General features: G+C 43.3%; 1 protein-coding gene across 1 annotated transcript; it reads right to left on the bottom strand.

Moving 5' to 3' along the window:
* Positions 1 to 375: 375 nt before the first annotated feature.
* CYP2U1 (cytochrome P450 family 2 subfamily U member 1) lies at positions 376 to 18,641 on the bottom strand. The gene is made up of 5 exons (XM_048847450.2): positions 18,185 to 18,641; positions 10,034 to 10,669; positions 5,461 to 5,622; positions 3,402 to 3,569; positions 376 to 2,896 (listed from the first exon to the last, which is right to left on the bottom strand). The coding sequence occupies exons 1-5, from the start codon at positions 18,594 to 18,596 to the stop codon at positions 2,718 to 2,720; spliced, it is 1,557 nt and encodes a 518-aa protein (XP_048703407.1). The 5' UTR covers positions 18,597 to 18,641; the 3' UTR covers positions 376 to 2,717.
* Between the last annotated feature and the right edge of the window lie 8,919 nt (positions 18,642 to 27,560).

Raw genomic sequence — 27,560 nt, 5'->3', positions numbered from 1 at the left:
AGCTGCTTTCAACTACCTGAAAGGGGGTTCCAAAGAGGATGGCTCTAGACTGTTCTCAATGGTAGCAGATGACAGAACGAGGAGTAATGGTCTCAAGTTGCAGTGGGGGAGGTTTAGATTGGATATTAGGAAAAACTTTTTCACTAAGAGGGTGGTGAAACACTGGAATGCGTTACCTAGGGCGGTGGTAGAATCTCCTTCCTTAGAGGTTTTTAAGGTCAGGCTTGACAAAGCCCTGGCTGGGATGATTTAACTGGGAATTGGTCCTGCTTCGAGCAGGGGGTTGGACTAGATGACCTTCTGGGGTCCCTTCCAACCCTGATATTCTATGATTCTATGATTCTATGCTTGTTTGAAAAGACATATTACAGCTCATTAAATTACAGTTTTTTATTTCTTCTTTTATAGTCATGTTGTATATACATTTTCCAGTTTTCTTTTCACTTTCACAGTTTGATAGTTGTTGGATCTGGGATTTTAATTTGGCCTATTAGTGTAGGTCTACACAGTCCACAGCAGCAAGCCTCTGAGCTCAGATTGACAGACTTGGGCCCACATGGTGTCCCTAGCCTCTGTTTGCCAGAAGCTGGGAATGAGCGACACTCATTCCCTCTGGGGCACCTGGCACTGGCCACTGTCGGAAAACAGGGTACTGGGCTAGATGGACCTTTGGTCTGACCCAGTAGGGCCAGTCTTATGTTATTACCATACTACAAATAGCTGTGTAGACATTTGTCAAGGTTCCTTCCCCACTCTGACTCTAGGGTACAGATGTGGGGACCTGCATGAAAGACTCCCTATGCTTATTCTTACCAGCTTAGGTTAAAAACTTCCTCAAGGTACAAACTTTGCCTTGTCCTTGAACCGTATGCCGCCACCACCAAGTGTGTTAAACAAAGAACAGGGAAAGAGCCCACTTGGAGACGTCTTCCCCCCAAAATATCCCAAGCCCTACACCCCCTTTCCTGGGGAAGGCTCGATAAGAATCCTCACCAATTTGTACAGGTGAACACAGACCCAAACCCTTGGATCTTAAGAACAATGAAAAATCAATCAGGTTCTTAAAAGAAGAATTTTAATTAAAGAAAAGGTAAAAGAATCACCTCTGTAAAATCAGGATGGTAAATACTTTACAGGGTAATCAGATTCAAAACATAGAGAATCCCTTTAGGCAAAACCTTAAGTTACAAAAAGACACAAAAACAGGAATATACATTCCCTCCAGCACAGCTTATTTTACCAGCCATTAAACAAAAGAAAAATCTAATGCATTTTCTAGCTAGATTACTTATAGATTACTTACTAACTTTACAGGTGTTGTAAGGCTGCATTCCTGATCTATTCCCAGCAAAATCATCAGACAGACAGACCAAAACCTTTGTTCCCCACCCCCAGATTTGAAAGAATCTTGTCCCCTCATTGGCCATTTTAGATCAGGTGCCAGCAGGGTTACCTTAGCTTCTTAACCCTTTACAGGTGAAAGGGTTTTGTCTCTGGCCAGGAGGGATTTTATAGCACTGTATACAGTAAGGTGGTTACCCTTCCCTTTATATTTATGACAACATTGCAACTCAGGCTGGGGCTCAGGCTCTTAAACCTGGGGGCGGGGGAAGATGCCAACCCACAACTTAAGCTCTGTCTACAGAGCTATTTCTAGAACAGTAGCGTGAGCTCGAGTCTATCGACTCGGTCAAAAGCTCGCTCCTACTGGCTGTGTAGACGTACCCAGAGACCGCATGAGATAGGGTTCTCCTTGGAGTGTGAACCTGAATTTTCATGAGGTTCCCAATACTCAGGAGTGTTCTGATCCAGGATCCAGTGAGGCATTTTGGTTTGGCCCCTATCTATAAATTAGAAGTCACTTAAATTAAAAAATAAAAAATCCTCTCAAGTTACAGAAAGTGTCGTCTAGTCCAGTCATACTCAGACCTCAGTGGTTCAGAAACCAAAGTAGCAACTGACATTATCCAAAAGAGCCACAGTAGTAGTAGTGTGAATTCATGGTTTCAAAACACTCATATTTAAATAGTATGATGTGGAAATATATAGTTTATTATATGTAGTTCTCACACCAAAATGACTGACCAAGTATTATTTTATCACCGACAATTGGTTAATAACATAGTAAAAGCATCCTGATTGGTTAATAATTAAATCACACAGTTTTAACATCTAGTGCTGCAAAGAGCCGCAGGAGAAACATTAAAGAGCCACTTGTGAGCCTTAGTCTGAGTATCCCTGTTCTTGTCATTTCTAACACTCTTCAGCAACATAGCATTTAGTCACCATGTTTCTTCATACAAACATACAAATCCCTTAAATCATTTTATGCTTCCTTTAGTATTAGTTGATCACATCCTTCCTTTTGTTTGGCAAGTGTATACACAAAATACTTTGAGAACATACTGACCAAAATGACACTTGATACTTGTAAAGCGTCATGTGTTATTTTGGTCCTTTGCCCCAAAATTAACGTTAGCAGATTGGGTAAACTGTATCTTAAAGAAATAAAAAGACGAAGAATATTAAATTGGCTGACATGCTCTCATCAAGTCACTTTTGGAATTCAGCAGCTAAACTTGAGTTACTAGTTCATAATCAAGGAATGTTCACCAATCATTTTTATTGAACATGTTTTCATACCTCAGAATGATAAAAATATAAAGCTGAATTTGCTAAGTACAGTATCTCTTCATTTAGTCTTTTTTGAAGTTTCTTCATCTCTCCAAAGCAATTATATTGAATGGAAATGGAGCTAAAGTTAGGCCAAATCTTCCTTCCATGGCTGGTTTTGTAGCAGTCTCGGGATACAAAAAGGTGAAATTTTGCATGAGATTTACAAACATCAAGAACAGCTCCATTTTTGCCAGCTGCTCTCCCATGCACACACGTTTACCTAACAAGAGGTTAGAAAGGTAAATATTACTGATCCTTATACTGTTGACTCATTCAATTACAGCCCTACAATTTCCCTACAATCTTGTTCCAAGCAGAGAAGGACTCAGAGCTGAACTTTCTAAACTTGGGATTCAGAGTCTTGGTTTGGATTTCATTTGGTTTTATTGCTTGACATTAGAAGCACGTACAGTCTTAACACTTTATGGCAGTAAAACCACTTTAACAGTATCACCTGATCCATCTTGGGGAAACTACTGGGAGAAGGTTGCACTTATTTAAACAGGCAGCTGGGGTTGGACGCTCCCAAGAGGTTTAAAAAAAAACATAAAAAGCTTAAGTAATCAGTGTGCACCATATATGTTCAACTTTTATTTTATTTTAAAAATGAATATTTTCTATGATGAAATGAGAAAATGGCAAATGCTAAAGGCTTTTCGGAAGCGTAACTCTCACCCCAAACTTTAAACAAAAAAGCCCATTCCAACTGTATCTAGATATTTTACCAATTCCGAAAGGAATGAACGTTTCTCTTTTGATTAGCTGGCCATTTTCATCCAGAAATCTTGTTGGTTGGAAGTCATCTGGTCTCTCCCATACATTTGGATCTCTGTGCACTGACCACAAGTTGGGCACAATCACACTGCCCTTAGGAACAGTATATCCCCGTAGCACTTCAAAACAAGAACAGAGACAGGAGATTTGATAGGTGTTTGTTAGGAGCAAATGTGAGAGATTTCATGCTTAATGAAAGAGGGACTATAGTAATTAAACAAGAGCCCAGATCCTCAGCTATGGGCAAGGAACACCCACCACATCTCAGGACAGAGGGTGGAAGCCTGGGTGCAATGGTCCTTGTGCTCCCCTGATTCTGGGCTGGCTGTGCTCCAGCTTAGTCTCTCAGCACAACTTAGAGCAGCCCCAAGTATACTAAATTATGCTAACAGTCAGGGATCAACAGAGTGTGGGAAAGTCCCAGCCATGTTATGTTTCCAAAAAATCTCACTCAACATGCCAGCAGCAGACAGGAAGATTGAACAGAAGATGTTGTCCCACCAGAGGAACCCCTTACATTGGGATGATCCTCCCATGACTAGCTAATGCTGATAAAACTAGAATTCACCAGTGATGCAGTGCAAAGCAAACACTGCATGATGTGCACGAATCCCTTTAGTTTACTAAAATCATTTACCGTTATCTAGAATAGCAGAGACATTTCAGATCTTCTACTGTTGCAACCATTAAGCTAACCCAAAAAGTTTCACAGGAACACAGACTGGACCAGGCCTATACTGCCAGCATTCTGAACACAGGACTTCCTCAGAACGTATTCCACTTCAACAATATTCCCCTGCCCACAAAAATCTATCCATTCCAAAAACCTTGCCCTCTCCCCAATGTCCATTAATTTCATCTTCCCCTCCCCATCCTCACACACGTAATCCTACCCAATCTCCAGTCTAGTAAGTCTTGGCCTATCATGTTTCCCCTTTCTGGTTCCTAGTAATTCACTGAGGCTCCCCTATCTGGCAGCTGTTTATCAGAGCTGGCAGGCCATCCCACAAAAGCTAACTGCAACCAGCAATTTGTCCTGCAGTCTGTCTGCAAGCTATTTGACTGGGTGGGGATGATGTCCCCTCTAATGTCCAGTTCAGTGGTCAGTTGGATTCTTTCTGGCTTTGTGCTGGAGGTGTCAGAGCTCCAGGCCAGAGCACCCAGTGTCAGCTCGTAAGACTCTGAGGGGAAGGCAAACGTTGGCAAGGAGAGGGTCTGCCTGTAACAGCTACAGGAATCCCACTCAAAGCAGCAGTGGTTTGGCATCAGCTCTCCTCCTCCACATACACTGTTGTAGAGTCTAGCAGAAGGTAAAGGGAACTATGTAGTTCATCTCTCCAAGACCACCTTGAGACACTGCTGGGGGACAAAAGGAGGGAATTCTCCTTGAGGCAGCCAGCATCACTGTAGCAGATGTTAAAAAATATTTAAAGAAGGATATGCTTTTGGGTGGCTTGCAAGATGATTTTTTTGCTACACCTCCCACATAGGTTAACCCATTCCTGTCTACCACCATCACACCCCTGACAATAGGGACCAGCAAGAGGACTTTGGAGAGATTATTGTTTTCTGTAGAAATAAAAACCAGCAGCACATTCCTTTCCATTTTAGCAATCGGTTTACATCATGTTAATATTTTCAAGACTCTTTGTGCCAGGAAAAGGGCTAGAGACGTTTTTGTTTTTGTAAAATTAAAGCGGAGATTCTCTCTACTGTTCTCAAAGGCTGGGTCTATCAACAAAGGCTCACGCAATTCCTGTTCATCAGCAGATAGGGCTCTAACTATGAAATACTTGGGCATCTTAAGTTAACCACTTTGGATGATCGGATGAACATTCCTAGCCCTTCTTTCTAAAGAGATGGCATTTTACACACTGAATTTACATCTATATCTGCATAACTGCAATCTTCATAAAGTTCTCACCGTCTGTCCCATCAGACATTTCAGCCACAAAATGTAAAAAAACAAAACAAAAAAAACCCCAAATGAACAAACATACAAACACTTACCAGCAGTTTCTGAGGCCATTCGAGGAACAGAAAGAGGAACAACCACAGTCATCCTCTGCACCTCCATGATGGTTGCCTCTGTGAAGGGCATATGAGTCTTGTCAGTGAGAGAAGGAGCTCTGTCATGCCCGATGACCAGTTCAATTTCTGCATGAACCTTTTCTATGCAAAAGAAGGGAGGAGTAAAGAGAAAGATGAAAACTAGGTGCAAAGGCACTGTCGCACTTTCATATTTACATTACCATCAATCATGATATAGTTGAGGAAAACTATAGGTACTGATAATAGGATAGCAAGAGACTTTCACTTCTAGGCAGCCAAGTGCATAGGAGTTTTCTAATGAGAGTTCAGAGGTTGCTGGTCCTTTAAAGGGAGTCTGTGCCCAGACTACCCATGAGGAGCTAAATTAAAGATCCCATCTGGCTAATGAGCACCTGGGCCAATAAAAGGTCATCAGAGCTCAGTTATAGGTAGATGCTCAGAGAGAGAGAACCTCTCCCAAAGGAAAGGAGCTTCCAGGACTGAGAACCACAGGCCCCCAGGAGGAAGGCTGTGCAACCCCTGAGACAAGGGAAAGAGCCCTTTTAAAACCCAAAATAATCTGGAACTAAACTACAACCTCAAGAGGGGAATTGTGTTTTATACCCGGGTGGGCTGTGTGAGGTCTTAAATGTCCCTCAGAGAAATGAAACCAAGGCAGGGAGTGCCTGCAGAGCCACACTAGCTCAGCAGGGGTGCTCCAGGACAGGCATACCCTACGACATCTAGTACCAAAGGTGGGATTCTGAGACTCCCCTTCTTACCTGGCCCTTCGATCAAGGAAGGATGACCAGGCACACCTTCCTTAGCTGCAAGATGATTACCTTCTTTTACTGGCATATGGAGGGGCAGCCATAGCCTTAGGGGTTCCAGCTCTAGTATATGAGTACCTGAGTAGCAGCAATAGCCCTCTCAGATACACAGCAGACCTCTGTAGTAATGGACTGGGGTTCTACTTTATTAAATCCAAATATCAACTTGAACTAAAGTCTCTCCCTTTGGGTCTGCGGTTCTCAGTCCTGGCTCTCTAGCACTCTCCTTGGCTCAGGGATTGCACAGCCTTCCTCAGAGTTGTGGGTAATAGTTTAACAAAAAACACCAGACCCATTATTAGTACACAAAAATCTGTGATCAGCCACGGTGTTGGAAAGAGTTTCTACCCACTTTCTCTTTCCTCCTTGCCCCATCTCACCCAACCTACCAAAGGATAACTGAAAGCCGACTCTCTATCCTACCCATTCATGTATATCAAGCCCAAAGTAATGGAGGAAGGTGCAAGCTCCTTCTTTCAATCTATTTATCATAGCATTGAGGGCTCCTCACATAGTATTAAGCTCACTACAGCAGCATTCACTAGGTGCTTTCCACACTATGAAGATGGAGACCCTGCCCCAAAGAACTCTCAACCTAAAAAGACAAGCAAGAGATGAAGGGCAGGCCAGAGGGGAAAAAATAACCAAATAACACAGTTTGGATTTTAAGTAATAGCTAATATTAGTTATCCACAACTTCCCTGGAAACCCTGTGCCTGTAGTGGTTGTTTTGCTTGCCAGTTCTACCTTTCAGCATTAGACCTGCCATCTCCTCAACTGTGATTTAAGGTTAATTATCTGCTCAGTCAGCATAAGAAAAAGTTCTGTGTATTACCACTAAGGCAGGGAAAGGGATTCAGCAATTGTCACTTGCTAAACAGACACGTGCTGCCATCTATGGATTTGTTAAGGAAATTGCTGCTCAAATGAGGAACACAAAGTGAAAAACTTTTTTGCAGTGATGGCAGTGAGTTACCCATTTGCCTGTTTAGAATACCAGATTTCAGAGTAACAGCCGTGTTAGTCTGTCTTCGCAAAAAGAAAAGGAGTACTTGTGGCACCTTAGAGACTAACCAATTTATTTGAGCATGAGCTTTCGTGAGCTACAGCTCACTTCATCGGATGCATACCGTGGAACCACGAAAGCTCATGCTCAAATAAATGGGTTAGTCTCTAAGGTGCCACAAGTACTCCTTTTCTTTTTGCGAAGACAGACTAGAGTACTTGTGGCACCTTAGAGACTAACCCATTTATTTGAGCATGAGCTTTCGTGGTTCCACGGTATGCATCCGATGAAGTGAGCTGTAGCTCACGAAAGCTCATGCTCAAATAAATGGGTTAGTCTCTAAGGTGCCACAAGTACTCCTTTTCTTTTTAGAATACCAGAGTTGCTTTTCACTTTGATAGATTCTGATCCTTCTGGCATTTTCAGAGTGGTTCAATGGAAAACAGTTTTCAAGGGGTAGAAAATAATTTTATTTTGAGGATGAGCCATCTCCGGGTTGTTCACTTGTCTACACACACTATGTCACCAAAGTGTTGTATCCCCATGGTGCAGTCTGTAGATCCTGCAGAGGTTTGTGAGACTGTAATAAAACCACCTAGATGCTTTGCCCTGTTTGCACTGCTGACTGCAAGGTGCAAGATTTCTTGACTTTTTAAGCTAATAGCAGGTCAAAACTGCTACACTATCTTTGCTTAATTAAAAAAAAAATCAGTACTTAAAAGTCCCTCAGATCCTGGACAAATATACTTATCTTTGGAATCCAGATAGGACTGGAGCCCAGTTAGTTTTGATCACGTATGTCTCTTTCCTTTCTCTCTCTCTTCCTCCTCCCCCATGTCTCTCCCTCTTTAGCTCCCACAAGAGCTAAAAGTGGGCTCCTCCTTCCAGCAGATAGCGAGAACCAACTCTTTCTCTTCACCTTGCCTCCCTTCTAGCCCAGCTTCTTCCTTAACAGGAAGAGTTTGCCCCCAGCAAGTGCTACTTCTGTGAACTGCCTGACCATGCTGCTGCTTCCTCATAAGAGCTGAAGAAGCCTCATGGTCAGGAACAAGAGGTGGCACAGCAAGACTCCCAGGCAGGCCAAATGAAAGCAGAGAAGAATATTCTGATGTATAAAGCATGATATGGTAAGGAGATAGTGTAGTTATATAAATCAATGTTGCACACTCCCCTAGAATACTATGCTCAGTTCTGGTCATCTCGTCTCAAAACAGAAGATGGGGTCAGAAACAAGTGACAAAAAATGGTTCAAATCAACAGCAAAAAAAAGAGAAAAATTACTAGCATGTGTAAGTGGATAAAGAAGCTAAAGACACGAAACTCATAAAAGCCTTCTAAACCCCAGCCCATGAAGTGAATTTTAGAAGGCTTTTCATTCATATTATTGCTCTGTTAGCCGAAGTGGTAAAAATACCCCAACTCCTATGAGACACACAAAGTTGGGGGAGGAAATATATTTTATTGGACAGATTTCTGTTGGTGACAGAGACAAGCTTTCATGAGGCACTGCTGCTGATCCCCATCCTACCCCTTCTCCTGCATTCCCTGAGCAATCAGCTTTCAGATGTCCACATTTCTACAGCTGGTCTGTAGCTGTGCCTGCCAAGTCTTTTCTCCCCACAGGCCCAAGAGATCCAATATCTCCTGTCTGCTCCAGAACAGAGCATGTCTAGAGCATGCCGCCGGCATGGTCAGCTGGGGCATTGCACACAACAATGGAGAACTGCTAGGTGTGCTCACCAACTTCCAAGCTGGACAATCAGGAAAATGCATTTAAAAATTTTGTAGGGTTTTAAGGGGGAGGGGGGCGATTTCCACTCCCTGTGAGCCCTCGGCAGTGGAGTTCAGAATTGTGACCAGAGCGGTCAGTATTGGGCATTGTGGGACAGCTGCTGGAAGACTTAAGGTCAACACAGGTAATGCAATGGCTTGGGCAAGACCATCCCATTTTTACTTTAAGAAATATGGTCACCCTAGAAAAGAGTTTGTCCCTAGGTGATACGGTGTTTGGCTGTTCCTGTTCCAATCTAACAACAGGCAATAAAATGATGTTTTAAATTAGCACTGAGCGAACTCATTTATCTCCAAAACGCTGAACTGCTGTCCTATTGTACAATCTTTGCCTGAAGAAGATTTATTTTCCAATAAACTATTACCTTGACCTTTTTAAAAAGATTACTCTAGATTAGGAGGCACTGACAGAAGTGTTGTAGGCAAAACTTACTACAGCCACGTCACAGTGCCTCGTACTTTAAACCTTCTTTGTCTAGTAGATATTGCAGCTCGGGCTGGAATTCAGGCTCTGAAACCTAGAGAGGGGGTTCCTGGCCAAAACATCAATGTATCCAAGTTTGACATGTCAACTAGCTGCAATACTTGCCTTAGATACATATCTAGAAAACTTACATGGCAAATGCACAGTATGGCAGGGATTGCGTAGGCAACGTTAATGCCATTTGGGGCACTTATGTTTTTTTTGGGGGGGACTTGTATTTGATTTTATTACATATATAATAAAACTAGGATATTGAGGTGATCTACTGAGTATTAGCCCTTTAAGTTACTTATACCTATTTATAACTTGAATTTCAGATTAACAAAATTTTGGGTTACTTGCCTGTTTGCCTTCCTGATAAAATACAGCCTTATACAAAACCAACAACACAGTCTTGTAGTCCAGTGTAGAATAAGTACTGTTAGAAAAAGTCTCATTTACCTTGTGTTTCCGGGTGGAGAGACATATAGAGCAGACACCAAAGCAACGTGTTGGTAGTGGTGTCAGTACCTGCGATGAAGAGGTCACCAATGATAAAAAACAGGTAGTCTTCGTTAAAGCTGCTCTCACTGTTGCTCTCTCGCTCTTCTTCCACTTGCAGGAGATACATATCGATGAAGTCTCTGGGATTTTCTCTATCCAGGGTGTCCCTGTGCTGTGCAATTATTTTCTTTAGAAAAGCTGTGACATCCAACTCAATTTGTCTCAGTTCTCTGAAAGGGCCAAAGGGAAGATAATACAGCCAAGGGCAAATATTGACCAGAAGTACATGGCTATTTACACTAATCTCTAGCGCACGTGACATGAGACTTAGCATGGTCTTAAACTCAATGTCTTCATAGTCAAAGCGCCGACCAAAGGCCATAGAACAGATAACATTGGACACAGAGTTGCTGATAATGGGAAAGGGGTTAAATGGATCCTTTCCGTATCTTAGCATTTCTTCCTTCACATACTTCAGTTCTTCAATGATTTTGGGTTCCAGGCTATGCTTTCCTAATCCAAAATGACGAAGAGTTGAGTGAGAAAACTTCCTCTGTTGCCTCCATACTGGACCATATGGTGCAAAAACGACACCTGAAAAAAGAAAAGAAAAAAAAAAAGTGAATCCCATATTGAGCAGCTATATTCTCAAGGTGACACATTTAATTCCACTTCCCCCACCCAAAAACAAAACAAAGAAAAAAAAAACCCTCACAACCAGATCAGGAACTTTCCAAAAATAAAGGCGAGTCATGTGATCAAGGCACAGAACTAGCAGCCAGAGAAAGATGACTCTGTTCCAGCTCTAAGACTTCTTATATGGCCTTGGGCAACTCTGTACCTCAGTTTTCCAATCTGTAAATTGGATATAATGGCTACCTCAACAGCCTTAATTAATGTCTGTAATACGTTTTGAGATCCTCAGTTGGAAGGCACTATAGAACTATTATTATTGCTTACCATCTTGTAAGCATTTCACAGGAATGTCAAATTTTGGACATACGTTAGCAGTAACCCTTTAAACAAAAAGAAAAGAAAAAAAAAGGGGGACCTCCTACACAAATGCCATGAGCAAGATGGAGAAAACCAAATATTCAAACACAATTTGTTCTGCACTGTAACATTACGGGACGACTCTCTCTATGGTACACACCTCCCAGTACTGTCTGTGTGCATGTAACTCCCATCAAAGACAAAATTCAAGTTAACCCCTACATTTTTATGAAACAATTAGGCAACAGGATATAAAAGCTGCAAACAGACTGGGAAGGTGACTATGTATTTAAAACTTCTTGGTAAAAATGCCCTTGGATTTGCATCACTAGGGAGTTTTCAAAACATTAGATACATGCTCTCCATGGGCATTTCTTATTATGAAATCTACCCCGAGTCAATACTTTAAACTTTTTTTTGTTCATGGGCTTCTTTGGAGTCAACTATAAATATTAATTTACATGCAAATAGATACATCTTGTTGGATTTGACAATAGACGCTGTACACATTTATAGTACTAACTATATAAACCAGGGGAGGGCAAACGTTTTGGCCCGAGGGCCACATCAGGGTGTGAAACTGTATGGAGGGCCGGGTAGGGAAGGCTGTGCGTCCCCAAACAGCCTGGCCCCCGTGCCCTATTCACCCCACCCACTTCCTGCCCCCCTCAGAACCTCCAACCCATCCAACCCCCCCAACTCCTTGTCCCCTGACCACCCCCTCCCCCGGGACCCTACCCGCATGCAACCCCCCTGCTCCCTGTCCCCTATCCACACCCCACCCCTGAAAGGCCCCCCGACCACCCTGCCCCAGAACCTCCGCCCCATCCAACCGCCTCCTGCTCCCTGTCCTCTGACTGCCCCCCAGGACCCTCTACCCAACCCCCTTCGCTGCTGCACACGCACACCGCCGCTGCCGCCCCCTTACCATGACACTCAGAGCAGCAGGAGCTCACAGCCCCGCTGCCCACGCAGCAGCGTAACTGCGGGTGAGGGGGGACAGCGGGGGAGGGGCCAGGAACTAGCCTCCCCAGTCAGGAGCTCAAGGGCTGGGAAGCACGGTCCCATGGGCCGGATGTGGCCCGCGGGCCGTAGTTTGCCCTCCTCTGATATAAACAAAACAAAAAACCGGCTATCTACAGTGACTTAACCAAATTAACCAAAATTAATCTAAACCTCAGAGTAACTTGGAAAAGTATTTTAAGCCACCAGAGCAAGAAACAATATTTTAGTGCTACTTATGGTGAATTCACATTATGTTTTCTTAGAAAGAGCAGTTTGTTTCACAAAAGCTACATGACAACCACATGTCTCACTATTAATGTTAAGTTTCAAAGATTTTTTTTAAAAATTAATTGATTTGTGAAAGGCACTTTGATAAGAGTTTAATACCTAATTTAACAAATGGCCAGATATATAAACACAAGAGAGAAACTCAGTGGCCATTAGAAATTGGTAACAGAAAGGTATGTCTTCTGGATACTGGATAGGCATCCACATTTTGATAAAAGGACCTAACAGTCGAAACTCTAAACATGAAAATGAGTTATAACCCTAAAATAAATCCAGAAAAGTTATTTAAAAGAGTGGGTATAATAATGTACCAAGAATAGTATATGCCAAGAGAATGTACACTATTCAGACTCAGGACAATCTAAGAGATATGAAAGGGCAAAATGAAGATTGGTATGTGGTCTTCATGATTAGATTTTCTGACTGAACTATCTATTAAAGTGACTGCATTAGGCTGAAAAATCTGAACTCACTGTTTAGTTCCAAAGATCTTGAAGTAAGCAAAGTATTATGATCAGTACTTGATTAAGAAAAAAGTCACTGTACTATACCAACTGAGTGAACAGGTGTTCAAATGAACCTCATTTTGTCTCCTATAAATATGCCTTGAAGAACAGCTTCTCAGCAATACATTCTCTGTACAGAACACTTTTTGTTTTTGTTGGTTTTCTTAGCTTGTCAGATTACCCTCCCCAGGGCAGTGTTTCTAGGTAGCAGCAGTAACATCAACTAGGACAGGTGAAAAACTAAGGCACATCTGATACTGAAATCTACCAAGAACGTATTAATCATTCCAGTGAAACAGAACACTTCTATCTTGGCCTAAAGCAAGTACGACAACAAAACCAAACCACAATTCAGCACAACCTTTTCCTGACTCCAGAAGAGGGGCGGGGGAAAGAGTAGTTTGAGGACATGAATACCATCCACAGGTGAAGACAGTCTCATAATCTTTTAAGGGAGCAAACTCCCTTCAATTTATGCATTAAAAGCTGATCTGGCGAACTGAGACTGTCCCAATTTCATATTATAGTAGGAGTTAGGAACTGACCAGAGTTAGGAACTGATCAGAGTTAGGAACTGACCAGTCAACCATACACCTCATTTGGAACTGGAAGTATGCAATCAGGCAGTAGCAGAGACAAAACAAAACAAAATAAAATAAAAAAAGCTAATATAGTAAACGTATTAAATGTAAGCTACTAAAAAAATGAAGGGAAAACAGCATTTTTCTTTTGCATAGTAAAGTTTCAAAGCTGTATGAAGTCAATGTTCAGTTGTAAACTTTTGAAAGAATACCGTAACGTTTTGTTCAGTTACGCACAACCTCCATTCCCAAAGTGTTCATAACTCCGAGGTTCTAGTCTAAAAAGATTTTTCAGACATCGTTCCACAGAGAAGACTGTCATATGAGATCATCAAAAACACAAAAATCCCAGCTCAATTGGAAGCACTGACAACTAGCTTACTATAGGCAAAAACTAACAGAGATGGAGAAACAGATTAAAATAGCACTAGGTTAGAGCAAGGTTAGAGCAACAACAGAGATCAGAGAAGAAACCTGAACCCATTGGCTGAGTGCCAGGTAACAATAAAGAGGAGTGATTCAGCACTTTTGTTTATTAACAGAAGATCACTGAAAAAAGCAGCTAGGGAAAACAGCACTTGCTCTGTACATCAGCCGAGAGCCAAGTGTACCCAGGAATGGGTGTATACAAGGAAGAATTTGAAGAAGCCATAAAAATGCATCAAGCAACGAGCCGCGACCTGAGCCAGTGCAGGCGGTCAGGGAGAAGGGGTGGTTGGATGGGGCAGGGATCCGGCAGGGCAGTCAGGAATGAGAGGAGGGGTTGGATGAGGTTGGCAGTGTTCCCGGGCGGGGGTGTGTGTGGATGGGCAAGGAGTCCCTGGGGGACCACCGGGGGGGGGGGGGGGAGTCACATGGGGCAGGGCCACACCTGGCTCTTTGGGGAGGCACAGCCTCCCCTAACCAGCCCTCCATACAATTTCAGAAACCCGATGTGGCCCTCAGGCCAAAAAGTTTGCCCGCTCCTACAACATGGAAGACCGTACTTAATGTTGCCAATATTTCTACAGTGATGGGAGAAAGGAGAATGCAACCATACAGCAGGGGAAAATCTTCTGTCTCTTCTTTATACACCATAAAGCTGCAGAGAGGGGGACCCAAGCCTAACCACACTTTGTAGTTTACACTGACAAGATAAGGTAAAAAATGGAAACAATAAAGGGAGAAACTGTATATTTTCTCCCTTATTATTTCAATATATACGACAAAGGTTTTCCACACAAGTTAATATCAGTGCTAGTTAGACGGGCAGGCTTAGGCTCTCTGTGTGGAGCCCCAGTGGCTTCAATAGTGGTCCACCCATGTGGGCCAGACTGCAGGGTCACGACCTTAAATTGCCTTGATTTATCTGGAATACAGAGACTAAAGGCATCATCGCAAGCTAAGAATATGTATCAAAACCTTTGTTCAGTGGGGGGTCAGAATTTCAAATACTGTCACAGAGTCTGGTGACCTCCCATAAAACACAAATCTACGTACTTTAAATTATGTCAACATGACTTCTGGGTTAAATCCAGAAATGAAGTTGTAATAGTAACAAGTTTTTAGACGAGATGATGAACTTAATTAACTTATTTATGGTTTCAGGATTAACTTTATCTAAGATCAATTATATCAGTACATAGAGAAGCAAGAGAATTGTTACTTTTTGGTGGCATTTGTCTATGGGGAATGTGCATTACAAAAAACAATACATGTATCATGTTTACTTTCCAGGCAATTTGCATCATGTATTTATTTATGAAATAAAAATGTAACTTTTTATGGTAATGTAAATAGGACAAATACAGTAGTTACATTCAACTGAAAATGTAGGCTCTTTGTTAAAAATGTGGATTGGATTACAGGAGAAGCATGGAGAGTGAGGCATTAGGGATGATATATAGGGATGTGCCCTATAGAAGTATTTATTATGGGTTACCTGCCCAGATTTTCCCCAAATACACCAGCTATCCTATTGAATTAAGGTGTATGGTAGTATTAAAGAGCTATGGTCCAGCCTTCGTTTTGTAGCAGAAACACTGCGGAGGACACACCACAGACCTCATCTCACCTTGTTGACAAAAAACTAACAGCTGTACCTGTAGGCCTTGTTTCCACTAGCATTTCTCATCAGCCTTCTCATCATTGCATAGCCCCTGGTGCAGCTTCAGTGGCCACAGCAATGGTGCGAATGCTAAGATGGACTTGCTGCTGGTGCTTTTATCACCACCTTGTCTAACACTCAGAGCAGGTCTGGATGATGTGGTGGTTAAAACAGAGGTTGCCAGAAGCTGCCAGTCTACATTAATGCCCCATATTGCTGCCAAGGGCGTAGCTGAGCTCTGGCAGTTTACTGGTGGAAAACGTGAAGAAAAATGTTAGTGTAGTGTACATATGGGCTAACAGAAACAGTTAGTTTCATAGCTTCTATTCAGAACTTGGTGGGTTGCAGTGAAATGGTCAAAGATCACTCCATTTTCTATCCACTGCTGCTGCTCAAGAAAGCTACAGACAGCAGCAGAGGCAGGCACTGAAGTTATTCATGAGAGGACCCAACAAACGGAGGCTGGGAGAGCGACAGACACTCCCTATCCTAACAGCAGCCAAAGTTTTCCATGGGAGGGACAGTTGATAGTTACCCCTCAAGTATACATAGCAACCAAGAGGTCCAAAGACTACCATAGAGGTCCAAAGGCTACCATAGGCCTTTAGCATTCTTGCCCCAACCTTTCACATCTGGTTACTAGGAGTCCAGTGAATTTTTCAGCCCTGGTTCACAAGGCATCAGAACTTAAAGTCTGATAAAATCAACAGCTGGTTAAAAATGCAGCAACTTGCTTTCTAGCCCACACAACCACGTCACCTTGAGACTGCACATTTCACTGGCTCCCCGAGATACAGACCAAATTCAAACTTCTGGCCTTGACATTTAAAGCCCTCAGTGGGGCCACACCTGGACTACTTCAGAGATCAAGAGCCACCAAATCTATTATACTCATTAGAAACCATGAAAAACATCAATGGATGAAATTCACAAGAGACAGGGAAGAGCTCGCAGAAGCCAGCCCTCAGACATGGAGCTCCATGTCTGGATTGGATTGCAGAACATGCCACAGTCAGGACAAAATACAAAACTCCCCCTCTATAACCTAGATTTCCCAAAAGTAAGATGTGCCAAAGCCTAAGAACTCTCACCCCCCCTGTCAGGAAACCACTTATTTCATGTAACTGATGTACACTCAAGAAACCAGCATGATGGACATGGGACAGATTAGAGGTCATTGGCCCCTCAGAATGATAGTGATATTCTAGCACAGATCTAGAACTAAATATATCAAGTCTTGGACACTAGACTAATAATACAAAACAGTCCCTGTTCTTCTCATTCATCCCCACTAAGGGCTTGTGTACAGTTTAAATGCTAGAGAGAGACAGCTGTACGGTTGCAGCCATGCCACTGCAGAGCTTGCCGATGGCATAGGTAATTCATCTCCATGAGAGGCAGTAGCTAGGTCAATGGAAGAATTCTTCTGTCAACCTAGCGCTGTCTACAGGGGTACTTAGGTTGGTTTAACTATGGTGCCCAGAGGTGTGGATATTTCACTCAACTAAGGTAGAAAAGCCAACCTAATTTTCTAGCATAGACCAGGCCTAAATATAACTAATTTCTATCCAACTTTTATCTATGTAGGTCCCAACCCATCACTGTCGTATCCAAACATCTTGCAAAAAAGTAATGAATTTACTGTACTACCTCCCCCTGTTACGTACATAAATACTGTTCTCCCAATTTTAAAGATGGGGAATAAAGAGGGAGAGAGTCTTGCCCAAGCCTTGTAGGAAGTCAGTGGTAGATCTGATCATTGACCCCAGATATCCTAAGGCCCGATTCAGTGACTTAGAGCTTGTCTGCACTTTAAACACTAAAGCAGCATTGCTATAGCGCTCATTGTAGACACTCGTTACAATGACAAGAGGGGTTCTCCAGTCGGCTTAGTTAATCCACCTCCCCAAGAGGCAGTAGCTAGGTCAAAAGAAGAATTCTTCCGTCGACCTAGCACTGTCTACCCCAGGGGCTAGGCCAACTTCACTACGTCACTCAGGGATGTGGATTTTTCACAGCCCTGAGTGACGTCGCTGGGTTGACTCAACTTTGAGTGTAGATGAGGCCTCTGCGACACCATACTTCCTCCCTGCAAGCAGGGCCTAAGACTTTTGGGAAAGGTAAGCAAGCCAGTTCCTCGGGATACACCCTACACCCCAACTCATTTTGTCTTATGCTTGTTTGTACCGGCGTACATGGGGGAAGGGAAGTGACAACAGCCACCACAGTCAGTGGCTATTGACCCTGGCTGCCATGGGACCTTTAATCATCTGACCCATGTCAACTGACTGGGGCCAGGAAATAAAGACCAATCTCTTCCCCGCACTGTGTCTCAAACCTTTTTTGTTGTGAGGATAAGAAATCCATCCGGCCACCCCTTTAGGCTCCATTACCAGGGCTAGGGGCTTTCCTGTTTGGAGAGGTGAGGTTTGCCCCTTTCTTGGCACCCCCTCCCACAAGGCCGGTTGGGAAGACCTGCCTGGAGAGGACGCTCCACCTCGAAGGGAGCCCACATTTCCCTCCTGCATGGACTCCCGTGCAATGCAAGGGGAGGCACCCCTGGATCTGCAGCCCCGGCCGTCCGGCGCCAGGACAGTGGCCGAGCCGGGCGGGGGGCTCGCCGGGCTGCTCCCCCAGGCCCTGCGCTCACCCTTCTTCTTGGTGAGGATGGCCACGATGGGGATGCTGGGCCGGTCGCTGAACACCTCGGCCTGGCTGACCAGCGCCTCCCGCACCGCCTCGAAGTCGCTGAGCACGATCATGGGGCGGCTGCCCACGAAGAGGCTGAAGACGCTGCCGTAGACCTTGGCCAGGCCGGTCAGGAGCAGGTGCGGGGAGAGCGTCCGGGAGCCCCCCTGCCACTTCTTCCGCAGCGGCCCGGGCAGCAGCGCGAAGCCGAAGTTGCCCACCAGCGGCCAGGGTCTGGGGCCCGGCGGGAGCCCCCGGGGCGGGCGGCTCAGCAGCCAGTAGAGCCCCAGGAAGAGCCCGGCGGCCGCCAGCAACGCGCAGCAGACGGGGTCCCGGGGCGGCCAGGGCCAGCCCGCCAGCCCCCCCCAGCCCATCCAGCCCCGGGAGCGCCGCCGCGCGCCGCTACCTCCCGGAGGCGCGGCTACAGCCAGCCAGCCAGCGCCCCGCCCGCCTCGCGTCCGGGGGTTGGCCGCCTCCGGCTGCGGGCGGAGCTCTGGCCGTCGCCACTCGTCCCAGAAGCCGGGGGGAGTCCCCGACTCCGCTCCACAGTGGGCCGCGTGACGTCCCCAGCCTCGGGGGGTTCCCTCTCCCCAGACCCCCGCCCCCAGGCTTCTCCTTAGTCCTGCCTCCGCTCAGGGGCCCCTTGCGGCAGCAGCGGCCCCCAGCCCTGCAAAGAGATCGGCGGTGGGAAGAGAGCAAATAAAGCAGCGCAAGGCTCTGGTTGAATTATGGTCCCCGCCCCCAACCGTTGCTTTGCAGTTCCTGCCCAGGGTGGTGGCAGGCAGAGGGGAAAGAAGGAACTTGGCACCTGTCTAATCCATTCAGCGACTCCCAGATATTCAGATATTTGGCAATGGGACTGTCTATAAATAGGGTCAGTAAATATCCGCTTTCATTTTTCTCTGGACCCCACCCACTCCCGTGGCACCTTGGTGTGCTAATAATTAAAACCAGCATAAGTGTCTGGGGGTACCTCTGCTCAGAGACACTCAGGAACATTAAACCAGATTAACTAAAGGCACGGATTTAAAGTGCATTAGCTAAAGTGCATCAGCCCCCTGTGTGGATGCTCTTATTCAGAAGTAAAGAAGCCTTAGTTTCTTTCACTTTAAATCCCTTTTAAAGGAATAAATTAAGCACATCAACCTTAAGCATGTGCCTCAGTCCATCCCTATTTACCAAAGCACTTATGTGCTGTGCTGAATCACCGTGAAGCTCTGGTGGGCCACCACTGATGACAATGTCCCAAAGACAGACATAGTTTGAGGAACAGCAAAACCAGAGGTGGGAGGAATGGGGGCTAGCGCCTCTGCAGTGGAAATATAGGGCAGGGGGGACTGATCCATGTTTCTGCCCCTCTGTCACTGCCTGTGAACTGCACACAGTTGGTGCAAGGTGGGATAGAGGCAAGAGCAGGACCCAGAGGGGCAGGACTGGTTATCACATCTGGGATGGGCATGGGGAATAGGTTGCAATATCTCCCCCCCACACTGAGTGTCTTTAATGCTCCTCACTGAGCACCACCCCTTCCCTCTCCTATCCCCAACACCCCAACCTTCCCCTCTGCTCCTACTGCCCCTGCTCCCCATCTAGAGCACCACCCTGCATCCACAACAAGCTTCTATTGGCACTGGAACTGTGCATTTCTGGGCCTATCCTACACTATCGTCTATGATGCCATAAACTATAGGCATGAACTACAAATATCAGCCAGTCGTGACAAGATTTGTCATACACAGGTGCAACATTTCACCAAGTAATATCACTGGTTAACTTTTTTGTGTTTTTCAAGTATGATTTTACAAAATTCCCCCCGCACACACACACCCTCTAGTGTGTTTGATGCCAAAGGCCACAAGTAATATGAGATGGGCCAAAACCACAATTTGAAGTCCAACCTATTTCAAATTTCAGGAGGAGGTTTTGATTCAACTTCCCAGGTATGAACCTGTCCCTGCTGTTTTGGTTCTGGGTTGGATCTACAACTAAAATTGTATGTTTCCGCTCTAGTTCACATGTGACCAAAATCTCACAAGAACTTCCATTTTCATGAGATTCTGGCACAGAACTGAAATCTTGTGAGAACTGCTGGACTTCAAGTAGGTTGCACTATTCATGAGTGTAGAATTCTCATTAAATCAGCTGAATTGGTGAGTTTTCCATCTCACAAGAACAGTTTGCAAGTTTGCAGTAACATTAGACCTTCAAACTCGAGCTATAGCCCCCAAACCATATCGGGATGCAGAAACAGGAAAGATCTACTATGTTGTTAATGAAGAAGAGGCCAGGATGCCTGAGCAGTGGTTAGGACAATGTCCAAAACTCAGCCAAGGCCACCATGGTTCACCTGTTTTTATTATGAATGATTTGCACAACTCAGAATGCTGCCAAACTATTAAAAAGGAAGAAGTCCTTCGTTCCTGCTCAGTTTCACTAATTGTTTAATAAGAATTGATCCTCTTTTTCATTTCATTGGTCAATCTGATAGCATGGAGTCTGTCTTAAGCCATTGATTTTCTCCTCACCCCCAAATTATTCACCTTCAGATGCCACCAATGTAGACAAGAGTGTAGGAATGGTGGAGCAGAGGAGGGGTGAATTCGTAGTTAGCAATGACAAACGTGTATTTGTTTTATAGAACTTTAACCAATTTCTTATCTTAATTATTGACCAGGGCGTACCTACTATCATCTGGAATCAGCCTGGATTTATTCATTTGCCATGACTGTGTAACCCTTCTGCCCGTCAGAGTTGGTAGCAACAAGGGCCAGGTTCAATATCTAGGGGATCCATTCCAATAACACACTGCAGACCGGCTCGAGCCCCGACCCAGTGACCTGGGACAAATATATACCACCCCGGCTGGGCGCCTCCAAGAGGCAATACTTCCCCTCTCACAAGCACATAGTCTGAGTGTAGCAAAAAGCCTTTTAATAACAGAGAGAAACAATGTGGCATTATGTTGGCGAAACACCACCAACAGGATTCATAACACAACCCATGAGCAAAAAAACCCACCCCAAGCAAATTGGAGCATGCCCCTTTCCCTTTGGTTCTTGAGTCCAGCAACCCCAAATCACCCAAAGTCCCAAAAGTCCAATGACCCAAAAGTCTCTGTCCCTGGTCAGGGCAGCCCCAGAGTTTGAAAGTTTATCTGCGGAGCTTTACCTCCCAACCTGGGTGGAGATGGGACAGGGGTAAGAGGCACCTTACATGATCTGAAGCTGACCGCCCCACAGCTCCATAGGCCTTGGCTTCGCTCCGCCAGCCGCCCCATGAACTCCTTCGCTCAGCTCCGCGGCCCACAAGCAGCTCCCACCGTCCCACGAACTGCTCCATGTCCCACCAGCAGCTCCCGCTGTCCTACGAACTGCTCCACCAGCCTGTCCACAAGACACTCCAGCTGTCCCGCAAACTGCTCCACAATATATCTTCAGGCTCCCCCACTACTTAACACAATGCTCAGTGATTTCAGCTCTTAGGCAGTTCAGCTCTTTGGTGAAGTCAGCTTGTAGTAGGAAAGCCTCAGTGCTGGTGCACCATTAGCCCAAAGTGAGCTCAGCAGCCTGTAACTAGACTCCTAATGGAATCAAAATTAGCTCTGATATTCCACAGTGGAGAGAGGAGGAAGTGCAATTAGCATGTAAGGCCCTCTCCAAGGAGCCCATGCCCCCAAGTATTAATACTTGTCCCCAGCCCCTCTCAATTCACAGAGTTTTAAAACCCATGACCCTTGCCTAGCGAGTGCTACTTAGTTGATGGTGAGTCCCTCCATCATAACAAAAGGCCAAGTACAGTTCCAAGCACAGTTCCCATAATCAGGGTAATAACAATTTATTCTTCCTGCCCCAATAACAGAGACACTGGGGATCCCACAGCAGCCAAGGTGACCATTTGGGCAGCTATGGCCTCATTCTAGGCGGGGTGGGTGTGCCTATGCAAATGAGATCAGCCCCTGAAGTTCTTTTCCACAACTTGCCACACCTCACCACTAGATGTCAGGGTGGAGCTCATCCTGACACTACTTACAACTGTAACTATGTTATAGATGCTTTTCAAAGCCTTCAGGAGGACAGTCCTTGCTTTGGGGAGATTCCACTCTAAGCTTGTAGTTGGAGCCAAAGAAGTTCTGATGAACAGAACTGTATCTTTTCAGAAATATTTTCCATTTCACCTATCTTTTTAATTTGTTGATGCTCTAAGACCCTGCTGTTATAATGGCCTGCTCTCTGAGAAGGAGGGCTTGATGTGGATCTTCCATGACTGGTGATCACAATTCTGAGCTTCACATCTAAAAAGGCACTCTTGCACCTCCCATAACACACAGTGTGTGTTTTGCCCATCTTTGGACACTGTGCTGGAAGACATGTTACTGCACAACCGTATTATGTTATGAAATTGATGCATTATTTTTAAGGCAGAATATCAGTAGCATTTACTAAACAAGGTTATTGATAAAGGGCACATATACACCAGCACTGTAGCCTTAATTCTCCAATAAAGCAGCTGTAAAGGAGGAAGTGGGTTGCTGACGACCCCAAATAGTTTATTTTTTCAGTATTAGAATGTCTCTTTAACTCTACAGCAATTTACCACAAAAAGCTCCATGACATTAGCTGAGCTATATTTAAAAACAATTTATGGTGATTATAAAGGAGTGTATTGAAGTGGGCATATCTGAAATTTCAAATAGTCAAGGCCAATTTTTCTTCAAACAAATATGAAACTGTTAGATACAGTTAGATACAGTCTCTCTCTAATCTGCTCCATATAAGGGGCTGATATTTTTATTAGCTGCTGCCATACAATGCAATATAAAAGAAATGAAGTTCACAAAGACAAATCAGATTGAAAAAGAAGCCTAATGCAGCCTCTTCCATTGGATTTGCCTGAAACTCTCAGTACTTTAATTAGAACGGTCAGCAGAAAACATGTTTCTATAAATAGGGAAGTAACATTTAAAAGAATGCAGATAGCTTGGAACAATATGAAGAAAACATAGCATGAAACAGTGTGTGCATGCAGCAGTTTAGCTGAACCAGGCATTTTATCAGAATAAGGAAAAATTACAGTATATTTTGCAGTCTTAATTCGGAAAGAGAGAGGCTAAGGCATTAAGAACCAATAAATAGAGTATTGAAGAATTCTGCTGTTTTTATGGGGGGGAAACAGTATCAGATGAATATGTGCCTTCTTCTAACCTCTTTCCTCTCCACTCATTGTAGCAGCATTCACTATTTTAATTCAACTTTGCCACCATAGAAATTAGAGAAGAAAGGTATATATAGAGTTATCAAACCCCCTCCACATGGCATAGTAGGATTATCTCTATCTATCCCCGTATTTATATGGCTCCCATTATGTTAAAATCAGAGTATCTCCAATGTCTTTAAAAATAGGAATAACTTCTCTTCTTCCTTCTTTCATAATCTGTTGGAGAAGTAGCTTGATCAGTTTACAGGCTTCTTATTTATTTTTCTGTTGGGCTGGGTGTGAGAAAAATTTATTGAGGAAAAAATTAGCCACAATGAGTTTTACATTTCTTCTGAACAGGATATGTCCTTCATTTTTCATGATTTCATTTCAGGTGACTTTGTGCAAGTAAAATTTCACCTGTGGGTGAAATTTCATAAAATAGGGTTTTCACATTAAAAAAAAAAAAGCTAAAATTCAAATTATGACAACATTAAAGTTTAAAATTTTGAAATCTTGATGCCTTTCCCCCCCCGAAGAGTGAAAGAGCTGCAAAGCCCTCCAGTTTCAGAAAGACCAGGGCACCAGAGATGCACCCGCATAGATTCCAGTAATTGGGCTCCTTTCTGTCACAAGTAAATGTGGCAGTAAGTTATTTCCCTCTTCATTTTTCTGTCTCCATCTAATCTGCCCCACTCCCACTCCAAGCACAACAGATTAGGATGTCTTTGAGTTTAGAGCACACTAGCAAAGGAACAACTGAATGAGGAGGGTGACTGCATCAGTCACTGGAAGCAGAGCATCACCAGAACTCACAAGAGGGAGCGGGGCACCAGCTTCATTGAAGGGAAGGCACATAAAATCACAAAATCTTAGGGAAGCTTGGGTGGACAGGAATTAGAGGTAGAGAGGCTGGAGATAAGTAAAGGAAGGCAGAGAGTCTAGAAGGCTTGGGGGATGGAGACTGGAAATGTGATGGCAGAAATTAGGGGGTCAGTCATAGCACTGGAAAAATAGAATGGCTAAAACAGGCCTCAACTTCCCTTCTATTCACTTTCCTGCAGATGTAACCCTTTCAATACTCGTGTTAATGTATTGGCACCACCTTCCCATTTACTTCTTAATGATCCATGCACACTTTTTAAAATAAGGAAATATCCAATACATTCAGAACAGTCACTTATTCTGTACTTATAAAAAGCAACTGAGAATAGTTCCAAAGTTAAACTTGCAAAACTTTTGAAATTCTATTAATTAGTAAAAAATAATTCTTAACTTACTGGTAAATTTACTATCAAACTCTTTTAAACTATCCAGATCTTGGTCTTTCTCTGTTTCAAAACTATAGTACCATTGTAGTTTTATGGATACAAAGGACTTCTGTAGGTTCCAATTCAGTTAATGTTATCACTTTTTGCATTATTGACTAATGTAAAGTGTTTGAGTTAGATTGTAGACTTTTCTAAGCAAGGAACTTGTCTTTTTATTTGCTGTATAAAGTTCATTTCAAATTGTTGACAACCATTTGGATCTTTGCTTTCCCAGGCACTTTATTTGAAAAAAAAAAGCTGTTCTAATGTTACATGTCCTTTCAAAATGTTACACATTTCTCAGAATAAAACACTTGCCATAGATAAACATAACATCTTCCATAAGTTACAGAATAGTTTAAAGCCTGACATCTGTGATCCACTAACCAAGCATGAAAGTTCTGAAGTGTACACCAGTAACTTGGACAGGTAGTATGTATTTACAAAGACAATGATGTATTCCTGTTAAGTGAACTTTTATCTAGGAAATAAAAAAAACAAAAACTACTTTTTCATTTACCATACATGTAGTTAAAGACAAGTTGTAAGGGCAAAATTCTGCTTTTGGATCTGCACTGTGGCTTAATAGCAGTGTGGATCTCTATTATGTAATTTTCAACTGGACTCTTGTGCAAATCTCCCGCTGATGTCAATAAGAGTTCCATACAAGAATGGCTAGGCAGGTGGTGAGCTTAGACTACTGCTACTAATCAGAAGTATTTGTTTCCATTAACTAAAAAGACCCCAACCACTTGTTCACCTGGAAAATGTGCACACTATCCAATGCAAAAATACACTTCCCCTCACTCATTTTTCAACCATTACCTTGTCTTTTTTACTAAGATTGTAAACATACAATAAAATATCCATGCCCAAGTAAAAAGATCTATAACATGACCTGTAAGGGGATTTTTGCCTAGCTGATTCACAAGGGCAGCATCTTACAACACTATGTAAATGACCAACAGAATACTCAGATGTTTGTGTAAGATTTTAAGAGTTTTCTAACATGTATGGCAAAGCAAGTATGCAGCCTGACTCAGTATATATTTGTGCACACATTCCATCAGCAAACTATGCACCTGTGTCCATAACCAGAATGAGTTCTAGAACTGTAAGATTTTTGAAAATAATTGCTTGAATCGAAGTTCACTATACCAGGATTTCAATACATATAATTGACATTTTATATATAAAGCTTTTGTGCAAATACAAGACAAGGGATTTTTAACAGTGAAACTCTTAGTTAAATATAGGCCTTGCATCCTCCAGGAGATGGGTAGTATTGCCTTGAGTGTTTCCCTACTTTGCTCAGCCAGAGCAGCACGACTTTAATCTGCAGGAACTACTTTTCTCAAAAGCTGGACTCGCTGGCCAACTTCCTCGTGTTTTTATTCTTGAATAGAGCATTGCCCTAGATTACATGATGTGTGTTTGAAAAAAATACTTTTCCTCTTCAGGTCTAGCAGAAGGCACAGAATCCATTTTTCTGGTAGACGTTTGTGCTTGTGGAACTTAAGCATTAGTAGAACAGGAAATGGAAGTTTCTGGTTGATAGTCCAAGCAGTCCATAATGTAAGCTTCCTTAAAACAACTTTCTTATATTCAAGGCACTGACACATATCTTGACATGGAAGACCCAGCTCAAGAGAGGTTAACTACAGTTAGGCCACAGACAAGTTAGCTCCTCGGTAGGCCTCTCTTAAGAATAGATGGTCAGATATGCCAAGTATGTTATTTTATCATGTGACAATATTTCTGATTCTGCTTTTCAATGGGAGCTAAAAGACCAGAGATTTTACTCAGTAGTTTTCCTCCTCCAAAAATCTACATTTTAAAACTAGAAAAGAACAAAGGAATGATGTCCAACGTCTCTCTCCTTTTAAACAGGCTTTTATCTATTTCTTGACATCATTACTGAAGCACTATTATATATAGATGAAACCGTATAATTTTTTTTTTTTAAAACTCAGCCATTAGTCCATGCCACAAACCTACCTAGTGGCATGCTTACATTTTTAGATCAAGTTATATCTAAGATTTTCTAAACCAGCTCCTCTTTCCAACCTCATACCATGATTTCCTGTATACCATCTCACAGAAGTATGGTTTGTTTAAAATGTATTTAAAATCCATGAACTATCCCTATTTCCTCTTGCAGCACCCTATACATAATATTTTTTCCTTTTGTTATACTTAAATATAAAACTGCAAATTAAAAGTAAAATTGAGAAGCTAAAAGCTTTATTTACAAACAAAAATACTCTTAACAGTTTTCAAAAGAACAGAATTTGTTCCTGATTTATTTTTAAAGTTGCGATTCTTATAGTCACAAAGTCAATGGTGGTTCTGCATGGAGCTCCGAGGCAAATACGTGGTCCCTAACTTGCAAATTTCGACATGACACATGGGCAAGGTAGGGACTTGGAATCAGACTCTACCTTATTTTACAGCTGTAGGTGTGCAGACCCATGCACACAGCTGTGCCATATACTGTGGCTATTTAGCCTTCACATTGGACATAGAAGAGTTTCAGCTTATGTTTCAAACTCACAGGATGGCCTTCTTAGGCTACGTCTACACTTATGGTGGTGTACAGAGTACACGCTGCCTAGCATGAGTATAAATAGCAGTGTAGAAGGTGAGGCACTGATTGGGCGAGGACAACACCCCATTGAAATGTGTAACTAGAAATGCTACTGATTATTGCCCTGATTCTTATTTTCAAAGCACCAATATTACAATAACTTGATCATGTATATACTGCAACACTTTGTAGTAGAGGATGCAACATTTCATAGCACATGACAGGCCACAAAGCAGCAAAAAGGGGGT

This window comes from Caretta caretta, chromosome 4 (genome assembly GCF_965140235.1).
Source record: "Caretta caretta isolate rCarCar2 chromosome 4, rCarCar1.hap1, whole genome shotgun sequence".
NCBI lineage: Eukaryota > Metazoa > Chordata > Testudines > Cheloniidae > Caretta > Caretta caretta.
This window is presented reverse-complemented; position numbering and strand designations above follow the sequence as displayed.